Source organism: Stegodyphus dumicola, chromosome 7 (assembly GCF_044657685.1).
Source record: "Stegodyphus dumicola isolate Sdum_Otavi_A_Nest chromosome 7, ASM4465768v1".
Classification (NCBI taxonomy): domain Eukaryota; kingdom Metazoa; phylum Arthropoda; class Arachnida; order Araneae; family Eresidae; genus Stegodyphus; species Stegodyphus dumicola.
This window is the reverse complement of record NC_140774.1, coordinates 152,331,007-152,355,703: the sequence shown is the minus strand read 5'-3', so window position 1 is coordinate 152,355,703 and position 24,697 is coordinate 152,331,007. Positions and strand designations below refer to the sequence as shown.

The following is a 24,697-nucleotide window of genomic DNA, read 5'->3' as shown; positions in this document are numbered from 1 at the left end:
TTTAAGAATGTGTTTCAGAGGCACAATCTAACAAATAAATAACTAATTAAAAGCAGATCGCATATCACATGATAACCAAAAGTTCTCTTGTACAAACAACAAAGAATAATGCTTTTATTGTAAAACAACTGCAGTGGACATCATAAACTGTCGCAATGTCAAAATTTATAGAACTGAACACAGCCAAATACACATTGCTAATATTAAACATAAACATATTAAATGCAGAAATGTAAAAAGAAAATATACATACTGGCAATAAAATCTCTCTCATTTTCAGCCAGGAAAGCTCGACTTCGTTTATGATCATGGCCTACATGTGTCTTCCAATAGGTTACCCATACTTGTCCTGGATTTGCATCATATTCTGTCACAACCATTGAAGCTGGGCAAGTGGTACCCACTTTATTACTTCCTTGAATTTTTATCATTTTCTTACCAGTTGCTTTTGATTCATGCACACCAGATCTATGACAATAATAGTATGCTTTGCTACCTGATTTTATTCTTTTAGATGAAGATAATCGAATATATCTGTTACTGTTGCATTTTTCCACAAATGTTTTCCATGCTTTGAATTCTAGATTAAAGAATTAAAACTCGTTAGATATAAAATTACAAACTAATAAATATTAATAAATTCAGAAAATAGTTATACAGTACAAAGTTCGTAATCCAAACGTCCATTATCCGGAATGATCTATAATCCGGACCTCAAAGCCACAAACTTTACGCATGCACGCGTTGAAAGAAATGTTTAATAAAGTAAACAAATTAATATTAAGCTTTTTTTTTGTATAATTTGATACCCTTTAAATCATAATTGCTCTTTATTTCATAAATTATGGTTTCATATTTTTAATTGTATAATTTCTGCATGCCATCTTATCAGATTTAAATTAACGATCTATAATCTGGAAAAACCCCTAATCCGGAATCGCCGAATTCCCAACAAGTACGGATTACAGACCTTGTACTGTATACAATTTGACCTTCAACAGATAGTGGTATGTAGGACAGATAGATATGCAATAGGGATTTTTTCTGTTGTTTTTTCCTTTGTTTAATTCACACAAGATTTAAAAAGCCCAGATTTATCTAAAATTACTTATTTAACTCAGTTGATATGAAGATTATGTGAATCATAAGTTGTAATTAACTGTTTGATTACATTGTGCTTAATTTTGTACATTTATTTATTTATTAGTAAAAATATGAGAGACCTCGAAATTTAATGTTGATATAAGTATTATTATTCAAATTACATATATATATATGCAATCAAACTTTATGGTAAAGCAAAATAATCAGCTGTTATAATATAATAAATTACCATCATAATTATTGTAGGTACTTTCTGATTATCTGCATCTCTATCCTCAAAAGTCACTAACTGTTGGTAACTAATTTTTTGCCAAGCTAAGACGCAAAAGACAACATGCCATTTTCAAAAATAAGAAATACATAAATTACATTGGCATTACCAATTAGCAAATTAAAAATGGAACAAGCATACAAAATAAAAACACTAAACCTATTTGTTTGGCTCTTCTCTCCATGTACACAGTAACGTGTTTTAGCTTAAAAACTACAAAAAATTGCTGAAACTTGGCATCATGTACAATTTGGCACTGTGCACAATGTTGCTATATATACACAACAATCAGTTTTTGCTTAATAAAACATCACAGAATTGCACATACTTTTGTTTTCCCATGTACAGAATGATTTTCTTTCGCTTAAACAAAATTGGAGATTTTCACAAATTCAGCATCGGTGCAGAAATTTTCATCCATAAAATTTGAAAGTTCATAAGTACAACTTCACAGAATGCAGATTTTTGCATTTTCTATTGTTTTAGACAAAGCAAATATTTCTAAAGAAATGCAACACTTTCTTTTTCATCAGCCAGAAAAACCCCAGTCCAATTACAGCAATGCAACAGAAATAAACTCTAATGACAGTCAGTTCTGAAGGTGAAAATGTGACCTTTGATGAAAACTGGTGCTCATCTGCTGTAAGTGTGCACAGACCTGGGATGCAACATAAATGCGTTGCATATTTTGGAGACACAGCACCTCATGAATACTTTTTTGGGGAAAGACAATGGATAATAAGACAGCTTCTTATTATATTATTCTATTATGTAATAGGAATTGTAATAATTATACTAAAATTGTTATAATCATTTATCTTTATATTATTATTCCATTATCATTATAATTAATAAAAATATAATTGTATGATAATAAATCATTACTATTATAATAAAACAGAATTTCCACTAAAGAAAACACTTCCATCATTTTGAATGATCTTGATAAAATATATACACATATAAAATTTACATAAATATTGTTTCTTGATTCCTGAGCAGTGAATGAATGAAAATTTTGGCATTTATTTCAGTGAATGCAAGTAAAAAGCACAAAGATATATGACGGCAGGATAACAGGAATACTTTTTCCACTATTAAAGGATTCAATCTTTCCAGAGAATGCAGGACTTCCATATGATCCTTAACCAACATAGTCAGTGGCGTAACTAGGGTAGGGCAAGGGGGGACATCTGTCCCCGGGCGCAGCATCCAGGAGGTGCCAAATAGATGCTATGAAATATTTTAATGAAATGTTTCCATTCTTAACACACAGAAAGAGGTGCAAATTCATCAGCTGTCCCTGGACGCTGGAATCCTAGCTATGCCACTGCACACAGTTCTATAGTCAACACTCCTCTTGGTAAATGAGCGTACTGGCAGAATGCCAGCCAAGGTTGCATAAGTGATGGTTGTTAAACTATGCTAATAATTTTAAAATTAGTTGCATACTAATAAATAGACATGAACAATACTAGGAAATAACATATTCTGACTAAATAAGTAAAATTTTGTAAATAAAAAATGGCATTTATTATTTTCAGTATAAATATACTAGTCTATTTCTGAACAAAAAAAACTGTCATTGCACATTGCTTCATGGCTGAAATCTGTTTAGACTGAAAATACAAACTTTTTTAGATTTAAACAGTTCAGTCATATTGCTTCTGCTTTGCCTTCCCCCCTGGTAGTTATTTATTGTACTGGCTAGGATCTATAGCCTGACTGTCTTGGTACCGGGGAATAAAAACATGAGCTTGGTGGTTCCAGAACTCATGGGAGGACCAAGGGGGATTGGTCAAGTCCTAGAATCGGAGATACTAGTGGCCTAGTTGGATGTACTGAGTAATGTTGGTGATGACCAGACCCTGTAGTACTGGCAGGTAGCTTTATGACATCTAGTCATGTCTCCAGGTTAGCACAGAGTCTATAGTTTGCATCCCATTAGTGATCTCTGAGACCTGACATGAGGATGAGTGCCTGGTTCAGCATTGGAGATTTAAAGAGAGAATTCCCATATAAAAAGTCTGCATTGCAGGACTGAGGCCCCTGTGGTGCAGCAAGTGAATGTTCTTAAATCCCTCTTATAAGGTCCTGTAGTGTTTGTTGTGGATCCCAAGGAGTTCTTGTTGTACATATTACATTAAATGTTCTCACTGTATTAATTAAGAACTTTCAAAAGACACATTACACAGCAAAAATCAATTTTTACTTCTAGACTTTGAATATGGGTGTTTTTCCTACTCAAACAGCAGCTCTCTCTTTCTTTCCTTTCTCTGTGCGCTTCTACCTCAGGTTGCCGTATTTTTTCGGCACACACTCAGGAACACAAGACGCGCTACTTATCACCCCCACAGAGTTACCCCCAGTTCCTTTGATGGCAGTTCAAAGGAACGACATCGGATGAAGATTTAAGAGGATTCGTGCTGTCGAGTATTTTTTTTATTCAAAAATAGGATATCAAATTAGAAAAATCAAAATGTGATTCAACATTATGAACAGTTAATAATGCACACATATAAAAAGTAAAATATTAATAAATATGTGAAAAAATTAAATTTCAAACATTTTTTTAAATTGTAATGTAAGAAGCAAGTTTCTTAGGAAAGTGCACGTCTTCCTGATCTGGCGACAGTTTGTGTCTTCAAGTCGCTATCTGATTTCGGCTCAGGTAAATCAATCTGAGAACAAATAGGCCGGTTTCACATGGTTTATGGACACCATTGATTTAACACTGTTTATGTCAATTGTGACAGTTTTGTTAGTTCTCTTGATGACTTTGTGCGGACCTGAATACGGCTGGCACAATGGCAGGACTCGATTAATACGTAAGTATACATGTGTGCACGATTTTAGGTGCAGACTTACAAAATACCTATCTTAATGTGCAGATGCCACTATAGGGTTTAATTGCTGCATTCTATGTCAAAGATTGGTGATGAATCGAGTGTTGCATGAAGATATCGTAGATGATGTTATCAATGTTTTAGGCAGCCCGAGTGTTGTGCCACACATAAGTTCTGCACAAGATGTTGGTATATCTTCCTTAATTGCCATCCGGATGCCAAGCAAAACAACTAGAAGTGTTTCTGTCCAGTTATTGTTCTCTTGAGCCTCGAGAGACAATTTTAGGTGCCGGTGAAATTGCTCACCAATGTCATTTGACATTGGATGATGGGCTGTCATTGATTTTCTGTTTGTTCCCAAAATGCGAGTAAACTCAGCAAACATTGTGGATCTCATCTGAGAACCATGGTCAGTTGTTATAACCGATGAGCAGCCAAAACAAGATATCCAGGAGTAGAAAATAGTTCTGCAACTAGTTTCCGTTTTCATATTGGGGATAGGTATGGCTTCAGGTCATCTGGAAAATCTATCTATTTAAGTCAAAAGATATATATTGCCTTCTGATGGCGGTAACGGGCCAACAATATCCATATGCATTTGTGAAAAACATGCATCAGGAAGAGAGAATGTACCCAATGGTGGTTTAAGTGTGTCTGGTTATTATCGATCGCTGGCAAGAATCACAGGATTTCACCCAATTTATTATATGAGGATTCATATAGGGCCATACATAATGAGAACAGATGAGTTTCATAGTAGCTGCAATTTCTAGATATGATAGATTATGCAGATGATTAAAGATGAGTATGCAAAAGGAGTTTGGCACAAATGGACGAGGAACATAAGTAGATATGTCATAAAGAATGTTACGATCGGAGTACTGGCAGGGCTTGAATTCCAGCTTCAAAGATGATGCTTTTGAGAAGGTTTTTGTACCTCCAAATCAGGCTGTTGTTCTATGAAAAAATTTTTTAAATCTAAAAATGGAGATTTTGTTATACAATCAATTTCGATTCTCGAAAGCGCATCAGCAACAATGTTTTTAGAACCTTGCACATGCCTAATATCAGCAGAATACTGAGAAACGAAATCTAAATGGCGTAATTACCGAGGTGAACATTTGTGAGGATTCTGCTTAAAAGTATATATTAACGGTTTCTGATCCGTATAAATTTGAAAATTTCTGCCCTCTAACATGCGTCGGAATTTCTTAATCGCAGAATAAATTGAAAATAATTCCCTATCATACACAGACCATTTCTGTTGACTTTTGCTGAGTTTCATAGAGAAAAATGCTACAGGTTCCCATGTTTGTTGAGACAACTGCATAAGAGTGTCACCTATTCTGACGTCTGAAGCATCTACTCAGATGCTTAACTGGCCTCCAGGAATAAGGTGTCTCAAAAGGGTAGCATGAACAATGGCATTTTTGGCAGCAATAAAAGCTTGTTGAGCATTTTTGTTCCAATTTAATGGTAAGGATGAATCCTTAACATGAGAATGAGATTTTTTTTTATTGATATGCCCTTCTAACAGTTTTATTACAGGAGAAAGAATGTGTACTGCTTTAGTTGTGAAACATCTGTAAAAGTTAAGCATGCCTAAAAATCAGTGAAGCTGAGTGAGGGTGGTATGTCAAGGGAAATCTAAAATATATTTGACTTTATCAAGAAGAGGTTCAATTCCGTTTTCACGGGTGAAAATCTAAGAAATCAATTGATGTTTGACCAAAAGTGCATTTTGGAACATTTATACAAAGTCCATATTCCTAAAGTTTTCAAAATAATGCTTTCAAATGCCTGCAGCGTTCCTCAGAATCTTTAGAGGCTATGAGCAATCATCGACGAAAGCATAAACACCTTCTAAACCTCGCGTGACTTTGTTTATAAAACGCTGAAAAGTCATGGATGCGTTAGATAAGTCAAATTGCATAGAGGTACTTTCGAATAAACCAAATGGTGTACATATGGCAGTTTTGTGAATGTCAGCGGGGTTGATTGGTATCTGATGATATGCCTTGATTAAGTCAATATGACTAAAAATTTTAGTACATTGCAATGAGGCAGTAAAATCACCTAAGCATGGAATAGGGTACTTATCTTTTATTAGTTGTGCATTCAATGTACGATCATTTCCTACAGGTCTCCATTCTAAAGTTCCCCTTTTTTTTTTTTGGAACCATGTGAAGTGGGGATGCATAATTGCTTCTCGGTGTTCTTAAATGCCCTAATTGCATCATAGTTTGAAATTCTTGCTTTGCTATTTTTAAGCGATCTGGGACTAATCAACGAGGTTTTGTAACCACAGGTGGACCTTTAGTTATGATATGATGAACAGTGTTGTGTTTAATAGGTTGGTTAAGATCTGGTAATTTAGTAATGAAAGGAAATTCTTTTAAAATTTTGTGATAAAATGTATTACTGAAGACAGCTGCATTTTTCACGCAGCCTACAGTCTGAAACTTTGTTTTTAAATCTTTGAGAGATTTGTTTCTAAGATCCGGCACCAATTCAAAGAAATGGAGGAAATCTGCTCTAAGAATGGGTGTACTAACATTTGCTATAAAAAAAGTCCAAGTAAACTGTCCTCTTAATCTGAAATCCAAAGAAAGTGTTTTTTGACCATAAACATGGACAGTTGAAGAATTAGCAGTGAGAACTATTTGTTGAGGAGAATTTCGTTTTTGTGAATTGTTTTCCGGAAATAAGGACACGTCAGAGCCAGTAATCACCAAGAATAAAACGTTTGTTCTCTGGTCATGAATGAACAGGCGACGTGAAATTTGAGGCAAAGAATAAGTTGCCCCTGTTCTTTGCTGGTTTCGTTTCTCTTCCATGAAGAAGGTTTGATACACTTGTCTTCTCCATATTGTTTTCTAAAACGTCTATGATACCAGCAAACAAAATAATCTCTCCTTTGAGAACTGCTCCTTTCTTTATTGCGATTTCTGCAATTTGGCAAGCGACCCCGAGAAAGGAAAATATGATCAATATGTCTCTTTAATTTTTCTATTTCTTTAAACAATTTATCCTCAATAGATTGATAGACTGTATGAGAAACTGCAGATGTCCCTGGGGTTGGATTTACTTCTAAGATTATGTCGGCAATTTCTGCAGCTTTGTCTAAAGTTAAATAGGAAACAGCTGCCAAAATAGATTACCGAAGGCAAACGCTGAAGGAATAATTCTAACATTAAATTATCGGGAACATTTAAGGTTTCTGCTCGTCATTTCTTATTCCTAAGCAAATACGAAGGTTTACGAGAGCCTAATTCCTCTTCAGATTATAACTGATGAATTTCTTGCTGAGATAATTCTCCTGATCGGTTTATTAACTCAGTTTTAAGCTTTATATAAGGATTGGTTGGGTCTGGTTTCATAAATAAATCCTAAACTAATGATGCAATATCTGGAGGAAGATGAAAACTGTATAATTATATTAACTGATTCTGTGATAGGTTTGGGGGGGATGGCAAGAGCAAACGTACTTTCACACATAATAAACCATAAAGCTGGGTCTGATTGGTTATAAACCGGAATTTGGGCAGCATATACCTCAGACATTCATTGTGCAAGGTTTAAACCAAAAAAAAAGTTTAAAAAAAAGTAAAAATTCTATTACAGAAAACAAAATACCAATAATAAGTAGAAAACAAAATAGTAAAATGAACTATAATAACTAACCATCTATCCGGAGGATAAAAATCAATTTAATCCTTAAGTTCTGGTTTGGGGTTCATGAGATGGCGATTTGTCAAAAGCGAAAGTACCTGTGAGCTATTTGCATGGCCTGATTTAACGAAGTCCCGAAGTCACTTTTGTAGTAATTGTTGTGGGTCCCAAGGAGTTCTTGTGTATATTACATTAAATGCTGTCACTGTATTAAAATCCAGAACTTTCAGAAGACATATTACACAGCAAAATCAATCTTTACTTTTAGACTTTGAATATACGTGTTTTTCCTCCTCGAACAGCAGGTCTCTCTTTCCTTTCTCTGTGCACTTCTACTTCAGGTTGCCGTATTTTTTTAGCACACACTCAGGGGTGCAAGGCATGCTCCTTATCACCACCAGATCCCCCCCCCCCAAGTTCCATTTGATGGCAATTCAAAGGAACGACATCGGATGAAGATTTAAGGGGATCCGTATTGTTGAGTACTTTTTTAAACACAAAAATAGGATATAAAATTAGAAAAATCAAAATGTGATTCAACTTTATGAACAGGTAATAATGCACACATATAAAAAGTAAAATATATATAAACATGTGAAAAAATTAAATTTCAAACATTTTTTTAAAATTGTAATGTAAGAAGCAAGTTTCTTAGGAAAGTACACATGTCTTCCTGATCTGGCGACAATTTGTGTCTTTAAGTTGCTATCTGATTTCGGATCAGGTAAATCAGAGTAGTATCTCTCTCTCTTTCCTTTCTCTCTGGACAGTGACCAGCCCTCCCGCCTAACATAGAGGATGTTCACAGGATGTTGCCTTAGTGTCATGAAAGGTTAATTAAATATGGCTTCCATTTTGCATGTAGCAAATAGCTTAAACTTTTTATACAGTTCTATAAGTCTTCATGAAATCTGGCATCGTCTCTTGCTCATTTTGTCTTTTTTTCCAAGCCCCTAATGAGCAAAGATGAAAACTAAATTAACTTTTCATTCATGGTTTTAAATTTTTTAAAATCAATCTCAGTTTCAAAAATAAAAATATGGAGAAATTCTAATTTGAGAAATGAGGCGCTACAACTAGCTTTTTCTTGACAATCATACATGCTGCAATAGACAACCACTGTTAAATTTCTGCAAGTCGTCCCTACTCCTCCGGATATGATCAAGGTGACAGCCGGGAATGCATCAGATGAGGGAGAAAACCCATTTCTATTTCTATTTCTATAAGGCCTAAGACTTATTTACAATGACATCTTTGCAAATAAGAGGGAAGAATGAACATTAGTCTGATAGGTTTTCACTCTGAGATTTTCGATTACTTTTTTTTTTTTTTTTTTTATTACAGGAAAGAATCAATATGGATTACATGAATTCACAAAGCAAAATGGAAAGATAAACAAACATTAGTGCAGCAGTGGCCACCACAAATTAGATTTCAATTGTATGAATTCATATGGCATGGACTGCATGAAATAATGCAAGTTTTTTTAGCAATGTTAAAAATGAAACTGGCAACTTCATACCTCTTATCAAATCTGAAATTAATGTGGTACAATCCACTCATTTTTTATTTGTAAATTTTTGGATTTAATTAAATATTTATACTTTTAACAAAGCTGTATGTATTATTGTGGTTGCCATTACCATTTCAAGTTAAGCTTCTGGAAGAAAGAGTGCTCCGTTAACCATAAAGTACGACATATTTAAATATCTCTATGGATGTAGAAAAATTAATGATACATTAGCTATTTAATGTAAATAGTATTTACCTTCCACACTTTCAAAGAATTTTTCTTCCTTTTCGATTTCAATTATATGCACTCCTGCCAAGTGTTCCCGCAGATGTTTATGGGTAGGAACGACAATATCACATTTTGGGCAATGCAGCTTTCCAGAATTATTTTTTTGGACAACATTATGTAATTTATGCATATGCCTCCTCAGATTTTGCATGAAAGTAAATTCTTTTCCGCATAATGAGCAGCATTTTTTATCATCCATTAATCTCCTTTTTTATCATAAGTTATTCACCACCTAAATCAAAATAAATATTACTATAAATAACAATATTATGGGAAAACTATTTGCATTTAAATATATGTTAAAAGTCACTAAAAACTGTTATTCATATATTAAATAGATAATGAAATTAAGTTCAACATAAAAAAAAAAAAAAAAAAAAAAATCCCTCAAATGGTAGGACACTTTCAATTTAATGCTTTTGTTGGGAATGGTTGACCCCATCAATTGCTTTATTATCTCATCACAAACAGCAATGCCCAAATACCATCACTGAGACAAATTATATTACACATCTATAAAGAAATAGGATAAGACCACATAACAAGGCTTTGTACGAGAGTTGAACCCACATCTTCAGTTTTGGACTAGCAGAAAGCCTCTGCTAACTGGTATTCTGCACAGGGCAAATAAAAAGGAAATTCAAAAATGATCATTTACGAACAATTAAATTCAAACTATACATCATATATTTTAAAATATTACAAAAATATATCAATATTACACATAAAAAGAAATGATGCAAATTAGCATAAAAAATAAAAACTTATCCATGTAAAATTAATTTTTAAAATATTCCTAAAGGCTGTTACATGGTTCCTTTTAAAATATCTAGAGGTTATTACATTAAATTTTTAAATTATTCATATAAGCTATTACATGGTTCCTCAATCTTTGAATACTTATCACTCACTCTTGTATCTTTGTTGATAGTTAAAATTTTCTTCCTAACCAGTGTGCCCCGATTACTCAGCCTATCTTATTATCATTATTTCAATTCTTAAATTGAAGTTTAATGAGATTTTGCATATCTAACAATGCAGTGTAGTAGAAGCTAGTTAAATCAAAGAAAAATTAAATTTGAAAAAAATAAAGTTATTAGTACTTTCTAATTATCTATACCCCCCAAAAAAGTAGTGCACTTGATGCCGACATTTTGGAAAACATTCACAGACTCGCGACTAGTTTTATGCCAAGCTAATACACGAAAGGATACAGCCATTTTCCAAATGGCAGCATACTAAGAATTCCATACGTAAGGAATTGGTCATAAATTGAAACAGCAAGAAACACTGGTACAAACACTTCCCTTCACCTAATGCCTCACGAATATGTTTCCACAACTTTTTGATGAGGATGACGATAATCAGAAAGTACCAAATTATCTTCATTAAAAATATAATGAGATATTTGAAGGTAATGTTACAAAGATAAATATCTAATATCTGGTTTGATTTTATAATGAACATATAGAAATGATAATCACACTTTCTTTGTTAGATGATTATACAGTACAAAGTCTTTAATCTGAACCTCAAAGCTACAAACTTTCTGCGCATGCATAGCGTTTACGCATGCACATAATATGTTTATGCATGTGCGTTTAATGTATCACGGACAGTATAAGCTAGGCTAAAATTATCTAATTATCTATTTCAGTTAATGTTGCACATTGTGTTGTTCCTTAATCTTCTAATTGGATCCAGCTTATTATTTTTTGCAGACTGTTAGAGTAATTTTATAAAAAGTAAGCTAGAAATTTCGATTATGACAAAAAAAGAGTTTCAGATTGTGGAGCTGCCAAAGGATCAACAAAGCGAAAAGCATTTTTCGATGTCCATCAAACAAAAAGTGGAATTGCTGCAAAAATTGGATAAAGGCATGAAGAAAGTGACAGAGAGGTTTGTGAAAACTCTTTTTTTTTTTTTTTTTTTTTGTATGCTTTACGCGTGTGTGCAATGCGCATTGGAGGATGTGTCTCCAGATACATTAAAAAGTGCTTGGCATAATTTATGGCCAGCTACCATATTTCATGGCGAGCACGATGAAGATGATAGCCATAAAATTTGAAGGTTTTTCGGATATTGCAAACTAAAGGTGAAATTTTCCAGTTACTGGATTTTGCAAAGAAATGTGGAGAAGCGATAATAAATGAAGATTTTATAACAGAAGTTTTTTATTGCAACGACAATGCCCCAATCATCAATCAATTAACCTACGGCGAAATCTGTAATATGGTCCTAGATCCAGAAAATACTGTTTCTGATAGTGAGGAAAGTGACAGATAGGTTACTGAAAATGAAAAAATTTCGATTGACAAGTTAGTCGGTATTCTCGGCACAGCAATTACAGGACTTGAACAGTAGAACTTTGTAACTGAACAAGAAATTATGTCTGTTTATAGAATTAAAGAGAAGGTATTAGCACATAAAACGAAGCAACTTAAACAACTTACATTGAATGAAATGTTTAATAAAGTAAACAATAAATAGTAAGCTTTTTTTTGTAAATTTTGATACCTTTAGATCATAATTGCTCTTTATTTCATAAATTACAGTTTCATATTTTTTATTTCTGCATGCCATCTTACCAGATTTAAATTGATGATCTATAATCTGGAAAAAACCCTAATTCGGAATTGCCGAAGTCCCGACAAGTCCGGATTAAAGACTTTGTACTCTATGATTACCAGCTCTGGATCTGGAATCAGCAAGACAAGACATAAAGAATGGTGTGAATAAATTTAATTTCATTCTCCATATATTTTGGTATAACATGTACATTTTTTTTTTTTTTTTTTTTTTTTTTTGCTTTTCCTCATTTTTTAAATTCACCTTCTTCAAAATTATATTGTCGGTCATCATATTTAAGCCTATTATTTCTTGACAAATTAGTTCAATTTCCATAAAATCTGCTGAAAAAGGATCTACTATCCTTCAGACATACATATACAATAACAGAAAATACTTATTTCCCCCCTTCCAAATAGAATTTAATTTAAGCTGATTACTGAATCTTTTAATTTCCTTCGACATTATAGCATCTTTTATAAGTGAAAATTAAAAAAACTAAAACTTTCTTAGTCCTCTCTTCAGAAAACTATGAAAGAGATTTGATAAATAATGATGTAGTATGTATTTCAAAATATATTAAAAATTTGTTAATAATATCTTAAATATACTGAATAAGAGGAGAAAAAGACTGTAATGGTATACAAAAACCCATACTGTCTACTGTAAAAGCAATATATCACCCATTAATAATCAATACCAGAGTATAATTTCTAAATTTAAAAAGGTGGAAATCATCAGGATAGATAAATAAGAAATAAATTAATAACTAATGATTAAATAATTATAATTAATAATAAAATGATTGTAATTAAAATTCAATAAAAATGTACAAAAATAAAAAATTTAATAAATTAAGTTCAATAAATAACAAACAGTTAAGTTATAAAACAGAAAACCAGATGCTGTTTTATTTGAGTCTCCAGCTGGAACAAGGAGGTTCAAATTCTAACTTCTTTGAGCTGGAATTATAATTTTACTCGGGAACTAAAAAACAGAGGCATCAGGTTCTGGCTAAACTTTTAAGCTCTGAATAAAAATTATACAAATTGTAACTTACTGTTTCAAGCAATGATAGATACAAGGTTTTTGGCCCAAAAGTGCTATTAATCTCGATACACAATTTTGCGTTGTTTCATTTTAATGCATTATTTGAATTTTAAGTCAGCTGCCATTCAGAAAAACATGAGCTACTATTCTTTCACATTTAATCTGTCTGTTATTAATCAACAAACTAAACTATTTAAAAGTAATAAATGAAGTTTTAAAAATATTATTTTTTAAAAATTTTTAATCACATTGAGTTAAGTAAAAATGCATTTAATTCATGATATATCTAGCTAACAACATTAAATTTTCTTAAAGAATTATCTTTTTTTAAATATATGTAAGATATACAACTCTCCTAAGTACATCTACATGGAAATTCACTTAGTATCCTATAATTATGTTTTGCTATTCCATCTGAGGCTATCTCTATTGACAAATAAACCATATTAAACTTCATTACATAAAACAGCCCTTTAAAGTAATTAAAATCTCAACCTTTTTCGGATTTCTTTTTGTTTCTGCAGCACATCAATGAAAAAAGTAAAATGGTTAAAGCATCATTAATATGATTACAGAGAATGCTAAAAATAGTATAAGAGTGTGGAAGGAAATTTCTAATGAAAATCTGTCTACATGAAAACAAAGAGAGAAGATTCTAAAACGAAACAAAGACAGCCATGCATTCAAAAGTTACAACCAGTTTTCAAGATTGATTTATTAATAAAGTTTTATGAAATCTTTAAATAAATCTGAAATGAAGCTTTATGAGCTGAAAAGAATTTTCTGTTGAAATTGTGGTTGTTTCATAAAAGGAGTTCCACAGCCCCTCTTATTTAGAGTTCTGGTGTATTTTGGCTATAATTACAATTTATCTTAAAAAACTGAGAAGTATCACAGATATGCTTTGATGGTCTCTCGCACAAAATAGACTCTGAGCAAACAGGGGCAATGCTGAAATTGGTGGGTGGCGGTCATACCCGAGGACAAACATCCAGAAGCGACCGCTTGTGGGAGGAGACCTGGTGTTTGATCTTAAGAGCGGACACCGGCACCTGACCCTGAGGATGAATATCTGGAACAGACCGCTTGCGGTAGGAGACCCGGTGTTCGTCTGAAGGGCAGGAGTTAAGGAAATGGAGACTTGCTCTCATCTCCCTCAGTTCAGCATAAGCCTCCTCATTGCGCCCACCGGAAACTATGTCGGCTTAGGCTTCACTTCGGCTGGCATAGGCTAACGATGCTGGACAACCCATCCCTTGAGATCGACTGATGGTAATTTTCGGAACCAACCATTTTTGGGAAGGGACCCGGGGTTCCTCCAGATCACTGGCTGGACTTGCGTCTAGACAGCTTCGGTTCCTTGGTTATATAATCAGTCTTCACATAAATTAGAACCTTAGGCAGGTGGCAGGTTCAGGCTCGGTAGGAATCGTACTGATACTGTCTTGTCTGTGACCTTGGTTGCGGGGATGTTGCATGTAGATATTAAGGGCTGTCTGGAGGGGCATTGCCCCCCTCCCCCCGTCAAGGCTCGGCGATGGATGATGGCAACATGCAAAGTCCCCGCGAATAGATTGGAGGGAGAGGCTCCCCTCCAGACAGACTCTGAAGAGACAATGCTGATGACTAAAATAATTTTATAACTAACTAAAAAAAGAAAATCTGAAAAGTTTCAGATTTTAAATTACGTCCAAAGGACATTTTTTTTTTAACATTTGGTGTGTTTCCTTTATTTATTAAATATCATGTTCTTCACACTTAAACCATAAAATTCAGGTCAACAGCAATATTGTAAAATAATTTTAAAGTGAGCATATCTTTAGCATTTCCAATACACAGTCTCACGCGCTAAAGATAAAAATGTTTTTTCTGTACAACATTGTCGGTTGCTCACTTTGAAATTGGCCTTGAAATCCTTGAGTTTGTTATTAAAAAATTTGTTAAAATTTTATAAAATATGAAATCGATAATAAAACAAATTCCAGATTTCAAATTTGGGCTGCCATTGTTTTATCACAATGCGAGAAACACACATACATTTATGCAGATTCTTCATTATTTGATTACTTTAAATATAATACAGGGTGATAATATTTGGTGGCAACAGTTTGAAAAGTGAAACAGACATTCAGAGTGATTCAATGCAAAATCTCAAAAAGAAAAGAGTCCTTCACGGACAAAGCCCCTTTGAACTAAAAACAAATTTTATAAACTAAATAATAAAGTTAAACAATTCATCATTAATAAAATAATTAAGTAATAAACTAAATAAACCATCCAGTATAGATAGCTATTCTTATTGCTTTCATCTATGAATTACATTCAAACAGATGCAAGGTCCAGTTTTTACATTTTAATAGCAATATCTGGATACATATGTCACTTTCATTTTAAAATAATTTTCAAAAATATATTTCAGTGTCATTTAGGATTAAGAATTGCACAAAATTACATATATGAAATAAAATATGAAATTTTATGAAGACAGAAAATTTGTACAGTATACCAAATACACTAATGTATACATAAAAACGAAAAGGAAAAGAAAAAAGTCTTCTGAAACAGGATAATTTTTTTTAAAGTCTAATTTGATAAGATTTAATTCAGCTGATCTTTCATATATTTGCATTTAATTTACATCTCCTGTCAAAGTGGTTTTCTTTCACTATTCTTAATCCAATACAGAATATAAATTTTAAAAATCAAAGTTTAAAAGAGAAACTTATTGCTTTTATTAATTAACGTAATATTATGATTCTGAGGAGGAAAAATTGCTTCATTGGTACAGTTAAACAAATTACGCCACAGTACAATAATAAAGTAAAAACAAAGTAACTTTAAGGGATATAGTTATGACACAGTTTCCAGGATAAGATTGTTAAATAATGAAAATTATAAGAACTTTCGGAAAATTAAGATTATCAAAATTAGAAATGCATATATCGCTGTTGCAATACTATAGCAAATTAGATCTTACAATAAGTGAATCTTAATTTATTGCACCTTATTAATTTGTAAATTAAGATACGCATAAACAATTAGCTTTTTAATACATATGAATTTTAATACATTGAAATTTAATACATTTACTTAAATGAAATTTATTTTTTAAAAAGGTACTGAAAATTTAAACAGATAAAACCGAGATATAGAATATTTAATGGCGTATAAGACACACTTTTTTTCTTTGAAAATTAGTCTGAAAACATGGGGAGTGTCTTATATATCAATAACTCAATTTATCCGGAGTTAGCATTTTGCATGTTTGTGAATGGGTCAAAGCTTCATGGGATGCTGTGAAAACAAAGAAAATGGTTAAATCATTTAAGAAGTGTGGCATTAGTAACGCTCTGGATGGTACAGAGGACAATTTGTTGTATGAGGACTCAGATGCTTAGAGGAGGTTTCACTTAGCTCTGGAGATGAGTGTCTGGGTTTTGACGAAGATTGAAAGATGTTCTTTCCCAGATAAATTAGGTATTTGCAGAACATATTACTTTGTGCTTAAAATACTGTAAATTCAGTAATAAAGTTTTATCGTTCAAATATGTGTATAAAAAAAGAGGGTGCGTCTTGTACGTTGGCAAACCCTTTGTTATGCTTTATATAAATAATCATTCTTAAATTACGCCATGAAAACATTTTAAATCAAATGTCTATAGTTCAACAACCCCTTTTCAATGCAGTTGAGTTATTTAAAATTGTATAAAAAATAAATAAAACAAATGTTTATGGAAAGCATGTATTTTTCAAATTGTAGTTCTTGATTACTCAGAAAGAATGGCCGTTTTTACAAAGCTATTTTCCTCCTTCTGAACATGATTAAAACATATGAAATCTTTACATTGAAACAAGATATATTTATGATTTGCATTAATTCCCGCGCGTTAACGTTATTAAAAAAATTCTCCGTTTTAACTCGTTTGGGTTTTCAATAGAATTATTAAAAGATAAGAACTAAAGTGCAGACTTAATTAGATGAATACCTAATATAAGTCAGAGTACATCATGACCTTCAGAAAACAAACTGACAAGACAAAATATTACACTCAATAACAAGAAACAACGTGACAGTAAACAACACACATTTCACTGCGTTGCTATTCTCAGAGCTCCTTTTGTGGACAGACAGACAAACGGAGTTTGAACAATTATGTACAGCCAAACGCCAAATGTTTACGGAAAAATGTACTTTGCTGTGATTGGTTGGAGGGTTATCTTTTTCACGCCAAACTGGACCTGGCGCCAAATACGTAAATCTAGTAAAAATAGAAATCGTATTCCGCCATTTTCGTCGGTGAGTGTTTTTTCTGCACGTGCTAATTCTTAATTTGATTTTGTTATTTGTATTATTTTTATTATGTCTTTGTCTAAGCAAACAGGAAAAATGAAAATACTTATAATCGGAGATTCGATGATAAAATATTTAAAAGAATATTTATTGCTGAATTTACTGGATTATGAAGTTCATTTTCATTGTTTTCCGGGTGCTACGATTGAAAGGTTGACACGCAAGATAACCTTGATAGACAATCAATTTGAGTTAGTTTTGGTTCACGTTGGTACCAATAACTCTTGTGACACTTTGGATGATATTCATCATAAATATGATTGTCTGTATAAGGTTATTGAGCGTTTAAACCCGAACATCATTCTCTTTTCAGGTGTCCTCCCGCGTGAACGAAATTTATTCGAGAATGGTTTCAACCCGTACAGTTTAAAGAAGCTAAACAGAAAATTAGCTCGGATAAACACTAATCTTTTCGAAGCATTCAAAGGCCGAGAAGCTTTTTCTTTTTGCAGATCTGGTGAGTACTATTGGAGTACTTGTCTGTCAAGAGACGGATTGCATCTGAACCGTAAGGGTAATGCACAGCTTGGGAGAATTTTTGTGAAGGACATAAAGAGCGTTTTGAGTGTGAAATCCCTTCCAAAGGTAAGTGCTACATCTTTTTCCTCTGTATCTGCTATTGAGTTTCTAGCTTTATCCACTGTTTCAGGAAAACATCCTTCTGTACCTATCACGATTTTGGATAATTATCCTCGTGCTTCTGTCATTTCAGATACTTCAAGTACTCACTCTAAACCTCTTTATTCAAGTGTTTTGAAACGGGTTTCTTCTGTTTGCAGCACTTTGGATAGTCATCCTGATACTTTAGGCTTATCAGATTCTAGTGTTTCAGTTTTGTGTGCTCCTTCAAGTATTCCTTCGAAACCACTTTATTCAAGTGTTTTGAAACTTTCGCATGTCTGTACTACATTGGATAGTCGCCCTAATGCTTTAGCATTACCTGGTGTTTTGACTGATTTGGATAACCATCCCAGTATTTCAGTATTGTTGGATTCTCCTGATGTTCTTTCTAAACCTCTTTATTCAGATGTTTTAAAATATGGTTCTACCAATACGTCTTTGGATAATCATCCCAGTGGTTTCTTGTTATCGGATTTTCCAGTTCTTGAGCCTATAGCCGACACTGTTTCGAGTATTCTCGACATCACTGCACCAGTTTCTCAGAATTCCAGTACTCCATCTGTTTCTCATTTTTCTGCTGATCCAAGTGTATCTGTTTCTCAGCTTTCTGGTTCTTTGTATCCTGTTACAGTTGCTTCTGAGCTTGCAATTAATTCCATTTCATCTGCTTTATCAGATTTTCCATTTCTTGAAAGTGCTGTTAACATTGGTCCAAATAATGTTGATGCCATTGCATCTGTTCCTCAGTTTTCTGTTGCTTCTGTGCTCAATTCTGAATCTTCTGCTTTTCAGGTTCTCACCTATTCTAGTTCTCCTGTTTCAGACTCGGCTTCTTTCATCTCATCAGATCTTACAGTTGTTGATCTTCGATCTCTCGGCTGTTTTTCAACCATTTCATCGATTTCACTTTTTGAAGATGATAATGAATGTTCAAACTTTAAGTTTGGGGGTGCTAAGAGTCCAAATAAATCTGAAAATAACAATAAAATTGAACTCGTGAGTAATTATGATAAAGAAAATTGTGCTTCTAATGGAAAATCTAAGATTTGCCCTAAATGTAAGAAACCTTTTTCTTCTAAACAGTCCTTATCTAATCATAAACGTAACTGTAAAGGTATTGTAGAAATGAAATATCCCAGAGTGTGTGAAGTTTGCATGAAGTCGTACTCCACTAGACAATCATTTTCCAATCATAAAAAATGTTGCAAAGCACCATCAGCTGAATGTATTCCAAAGGCATATATTTGTGACCGGTGTGAGAGAGATTGTAAAAGCTGCAGTAACCTTTTTCATCATAAAAAGATCTGTAGTATTAAAAATCCTACATCTAATAATTCTAAGCCATGTGTTATTCCTGATTGTAAGGAAATATTTTGTTCTGATAATGAATGTAATAAACATTTGGCTGAATATCATGATTATGAGATGGCTATGCAAGAACTTACATTTTCATCAATAGGAGAATTTCAATTTTGGTTAGAATCGCATAGTAAGCAGACATTCAGTTCTTATAAAAAGTCTGCTGGAAGTAGATGTAGGAATGATAAAACTTTTCATTATTACTGTTGTCAATTTAATGTAATGCATAAAAAGAAAGTTCCTGTTTCCAGTAGAAAAAATCTAAAAGATACTTTACCTTCCAACTTTAAGTGTCCGTCAAAAATTTTAGTTTGTGAAGAATCGCACCTTGTCACAGCCATATTTTATTCGAATCATAATCATGAATTGTCTTTTGAAAATAGCAGGTTCCACCAACTTAGTCAGAGTTTCCGTAACAAAATTAAAGCTTATGCACAGTTAGGTGTATCCACGGATCAAATTCAAGAATTTATCAGAGATGGAAGTGGACTGCGGGATAATAGGGAGGGCATATATGATAAAGATGTATTTGTAACACGAAGAGTGATAAACACTTACAAAAAGCGGTTAGTATGTTCCTTTCCTGGTGATGATTCACTTTCAGTTGCCACAATAGTTGAAAAACTCAGGCAAGAATCATATGATCCAGTACTTATTTATAAACCACAAGGAAAGCCAACATTGTACGGTCCAAAAGGGCTTGATGAACTTTCTTCTACAAATGAGTCTTTTGCATTAGGATTGCAGACTAAACAGCAGAAAGATATGATGATTAAAGGTTGCTCCAGGATTTTATGTATTCATTCTACTCACAAAACAAATCAATATGATTTTTATTTATTAAATTTAATCGTTCCTGATGAGTTTGGTAGTGGTTATCCTGTAGTGCATTTCATTACAAATCAGTTAGACCAGGATACAATGTATAATTTATTCCTTAGTATCAAATGTGTAATACTGGAACTTTATGTCAATTGTCTTATGACAGATGATGATAAGACTACCCATCCTGCATTTGATAAAGTATTTGGTCCTGGTATTACACATTTGTTATGTAAATGGCATGTGCATCGTGCTTGGCAACGTAATTTGTGCCGAATGGTTTCTAATCAAAAACTTAAAGATGAAATCTATTTTAATATGGTAGTATTACTTGAAGAAAGCAATTCTGCTCGATTCATAGCGATGATGCATAATTTCCTTCAGAAGTTTCGAACTATTGCACCATCTTTTATACAATATTTTGAAGAACATTACTATAGCCGTGCTATTCTTTGGTCAGTGGCCCATAGAAACTTCCCTCATGCGTTCACAGATACCAATATGTATTGTGAATCGTTTCATAATAAATTAAAAACTACATATTTTAGACGAAAATTTAACAGGCGTTTAGATAAATTAATTGAAGTACTTTTAAAAATTGAAGAGGATACATACATGGCTCACAGCTATAAAATTAAAACTAATTACAAGCAGAGTACTTGTCCACCAACATATAATAAGCGACATGATTCGGGAATAAAAATTTTAGATAGTGATGTAACAGGGGCTGGTTTTTTGTTGTGGATTGTAAAATCACAGACTTCTAATATTCAGTATACAGTTAAATGCTTATATGAGTTATGTCCTCAAACTGATCACTGTTACTCTAAATGTATTAGCTTATCTTGCCTTAATTTGTGTAGTCATTTATATAATTGTAATTGTCCAGATTTCAGTCCATTATGTAAACACATTCATAAAGTACATTCAGTCAGACAAAGAGATCCATCCTTCTTCTTAACAGATACTTCTAAAAGCGAAAGCTGTTCATCAGCCATACAAACAGGTACAAAGTCTGTTATTTCGAATGCAGTAGCATGTAACTTAGAACATAAAATTGATAATTGTAAGACTTTAATATCTGAATTACAGGTTATGCTGCCTAATCCAACAGTTAAAAAAATATTGTTGCCTACTATAACAAAAAATTTGAAAGAAATTGTTTCTAATTGTAAAGGTGTAATAGAGTCGAACTATCTGAAAGAATTTCCTGACAAAATGCCATTTGTCAGTGTTCCCCCAAATTTAAAATTAGCCCGTCAGACTTTGTTTCGTACAACTGCTTCAAAAAGTGCAAAGCTTAAAATTTCAACTTACCTGAATATTCAGAATAAAAAAACTGTTAAAGAAGATTTATTAGGCATTAATTTAGCGTGCACAATTAATAAAAGTACTTTTACTGCCAAGCTTATTGATGAGGATATTTCGAAATGCATTTTATATGTTGGAGAAACACCGCTAACATTTTTGGATGTAAAATCTCTGGATCCATACATTCCATGTGAGGAAATTCAAACATTAAAATCTGCATCTTTAAATTTTCAGCCTGGTTGGCTCAGTGACAATGTTATTGATGCTTTCCTTTTTATTAGTCTTTGTGGTTCTTCTTCAGTAGCAGCCAAGTGTTATCATACACCTTTCTTTCAATCAGGTAGTAAAGATCAAACTGTATGGCAAAAAGAGGATTTAGCTTCTGTTGATTTCTTTTTTATTCCAGTTCTTGTAAAAAATAATCATTGGGTTTTACTGGTAGCAAGAATTAAAGATAAAATGTTTCAATTTTATGATCCGCTTGGTTTTAACTCGGTTCAAAATTCAGTATCTTCATTAATTCAGCTGTGGCAAAAAGTCATAAATAGTATTTTAAACATTAGTGATAGTTGGTGTGTTTCATTTCCAAGTCACACTGTTCAAAATGATGGTATGAGTTGTGGTGTATTTATATGCTATTTTGTGCATCAACTTAGCCGACATTTGGATATCAGCCTTTTAATACATATGATTTCAGAAAGTTTATTTATACTAGTTTAGGTGGGAAGATAAATGAAGGAAAGTAAGTTCAGGAAATAATTTTGCATGTTTTAATGATAAGAAACAGAAGACCAAGATTTTTGAGTTTTTATTCCTACACCAAAGTACATTAGTCAGGTTATATGGTTTCATCTTACACAGTTTTAATCTGTTTCATTTTTTAATACCTTCATTATGTTGAAATAACAGTGGCTTTCTGAAGCTTGCCAAAATCTTCTGCAGGTCATGATTTAAAATGTTTAATGATTTTTTTTAGTACAATTTAATATTCATGTAATAAAGTTTGTTTTAAGAAAATTTATTTTTGCTTTATTTGTATAAAAATACTGTGTCTGTATAAAAAAACCATGAATCTGTTTAACCATAGTTCTATTGTTTGTAACCTTTGTTTATAAAATTTTAATTTTTTGTAATTTTTTGCCAAGCCATTGGAAATGATAAAAAAAAAAAATTTAAAGATTGAAAACTCAAGTAAATGGATGTGTCTGAGATAATGAGAGCTAAAGTTTTAACTAGTCTGGTTTTGAATGATATATTTAGTATATTTGTTTTTTAAAAATTTTAATTCTCTTGTAGTATTAAATTTATGTAAGTGATGTATTTTATCCTGTTTTTCATATTCAAAATAATTAATATGTCCTAAACTTATTTTTTTTATTAGTATTTTATATCATATAAGTAAACACTTTTTAAAAAATTTAAACAGCTTAATTTTTTTTTCTGAAACTTTCATTTCTCATGAAGTTAGTTTATTATAGGCCTTTAACAAACATTTTTACTTTGGCTAGCTACAAACTTTACTTTTAAAACCTAAATTATAGTAATTATGTAGAACTGAATGTAAAAATGCAAGTTTTGGGGAACCATTATGGTAACGAGCTGACACAGTACCTCCTGGGTGGCATGGAAACCTGTGTATTTTTATGCTATGCTATTTCTAAATATTAAATTTTGTAAGATCTATCTACTTTTCTACATACACTGACTTAGATCCTACAATGAACCTGGCAAATTGTCACAGGTGTGAAATAAATACCAGCACAGTAGAGGCGTGCAAAATAACCCTTTATTCACCTTCTAAAACTGGGCCGAAATTCTCATAATATAGCCTTCAGACCGGCGTAATCCAAAACAGTTTTGCCTCCTCTTTAAAATTTCCTAATGAGAAAAGTCGTTAGTCCCCCCCCCCATGGATACAGTAAAATTTACATGTTTGTCAGACGCTGTCCCATAGTAGATGAGTTGCTAGATTTGTGATTTTTTCAATATTTATTTTGCTTTCATTTAAATGAAGTTCTGAATAAATATGCAGTACTGGATGCATATCTAGTGCACTATTTATTTAGAACAAAATGTATGCAATGTTTATATTTCACTCACTATTTCTGATCAATCTCGTAAATAATTTGTGAATTTTTTAACTTTGTTTTCACTCTTCATTTATATTCGCGTATTTTCGTATTAGAAATAAGAAAACAAGAGAAAAATTTAACAAAACATAATAAATACAAACTAGCTTTGTAAGTCTGCAGGCTGGAATGTGATTTTTAATAACATATTTTCATTAACAAAATAATGGTAATGACTAATTTAATGAAATAATAATAATAATATTTATTACCATTAGACGATTAGAATGAGATTCAATACAATTAGATTTTGAGATGAACTTACAGCAATAATAAAGCTTTACATAACAACTTTAAATCTGCTTTTTTTTCGATAATTTTGTTATTATAAATCACAGAATTCTAATCGGTGTGATACTAAACGGATGAGGCCAAAAGGCTTACTCGAGTGACCGCGAAATTACGAAACGTGTGCTAGGCTAGCGAAACACGCTCTGAATAAACTGATATAATCACACATTTAAATAGCACTTCACTTAATTTTAAATTTATGTCCTGGAGAGAATGTGAAGGGAAATTTGAGAAGTTGAGAACAGGAAAACTTAAAATAAATATGTTATGCAAATTAAGAAAAACCATACAATTTGATACATTCAAAATTTTATATATTGAAATTTAATAATTAAATTGCTGTGATGAATCTTGTTTCGATTTCATATTTAGGCCTTGATGTCTGTCAGTGTTGGGACTGTTTCTAATGTTAATAATTTTAAATAGTCTCCTAAAACTAGTTTAAATTTTTGTTTCAGGAGGGATTTTTTTTATAATCAATTTCTTTTTCTCTGTTAGCCA

The 24,697-nt window shown here is 32.4% G+C and overlaps 1 protein-coding gene across 2 annotated transcripts in view; it reads right to left on the bottom strand.

Moving 5' to 3' along the window:
- Window positions 1-17,463, bottom strand: part of LOC118201987 (uncharacterized) — a 28,650-nt gene extending 11,187 nt beyond the window's left edge. Inside the window, exons 1-3 of one of the 2 annotated variants that reach the window (XM_035374139.2) lie at window positions 17,399-17,463; window positions 9,662-9,926; window positions 254-580 (exon numbers count right to left, since the gene is read on the bottom strand). In XM_035374139.2, the coding sequence (XP_035230030.1) occupies window positions 254-580; window positions 9,662-9,893 (559 nt within the window). In that variant the 5' untranslated portion in view covers window positions 9,894-9,926; window positions 17,399-17,463. Of the gene's footprint in view, window positions 1-253; window positions 581-9,661; window positions 9,927-17,298 lie in introns of both variants that reach the window. The other variant, XM_035374138.2, reaches the window with a different exon arrangement.
- Window positions 17,464-24,697: the final 7,234 nt, after the last annotated feature.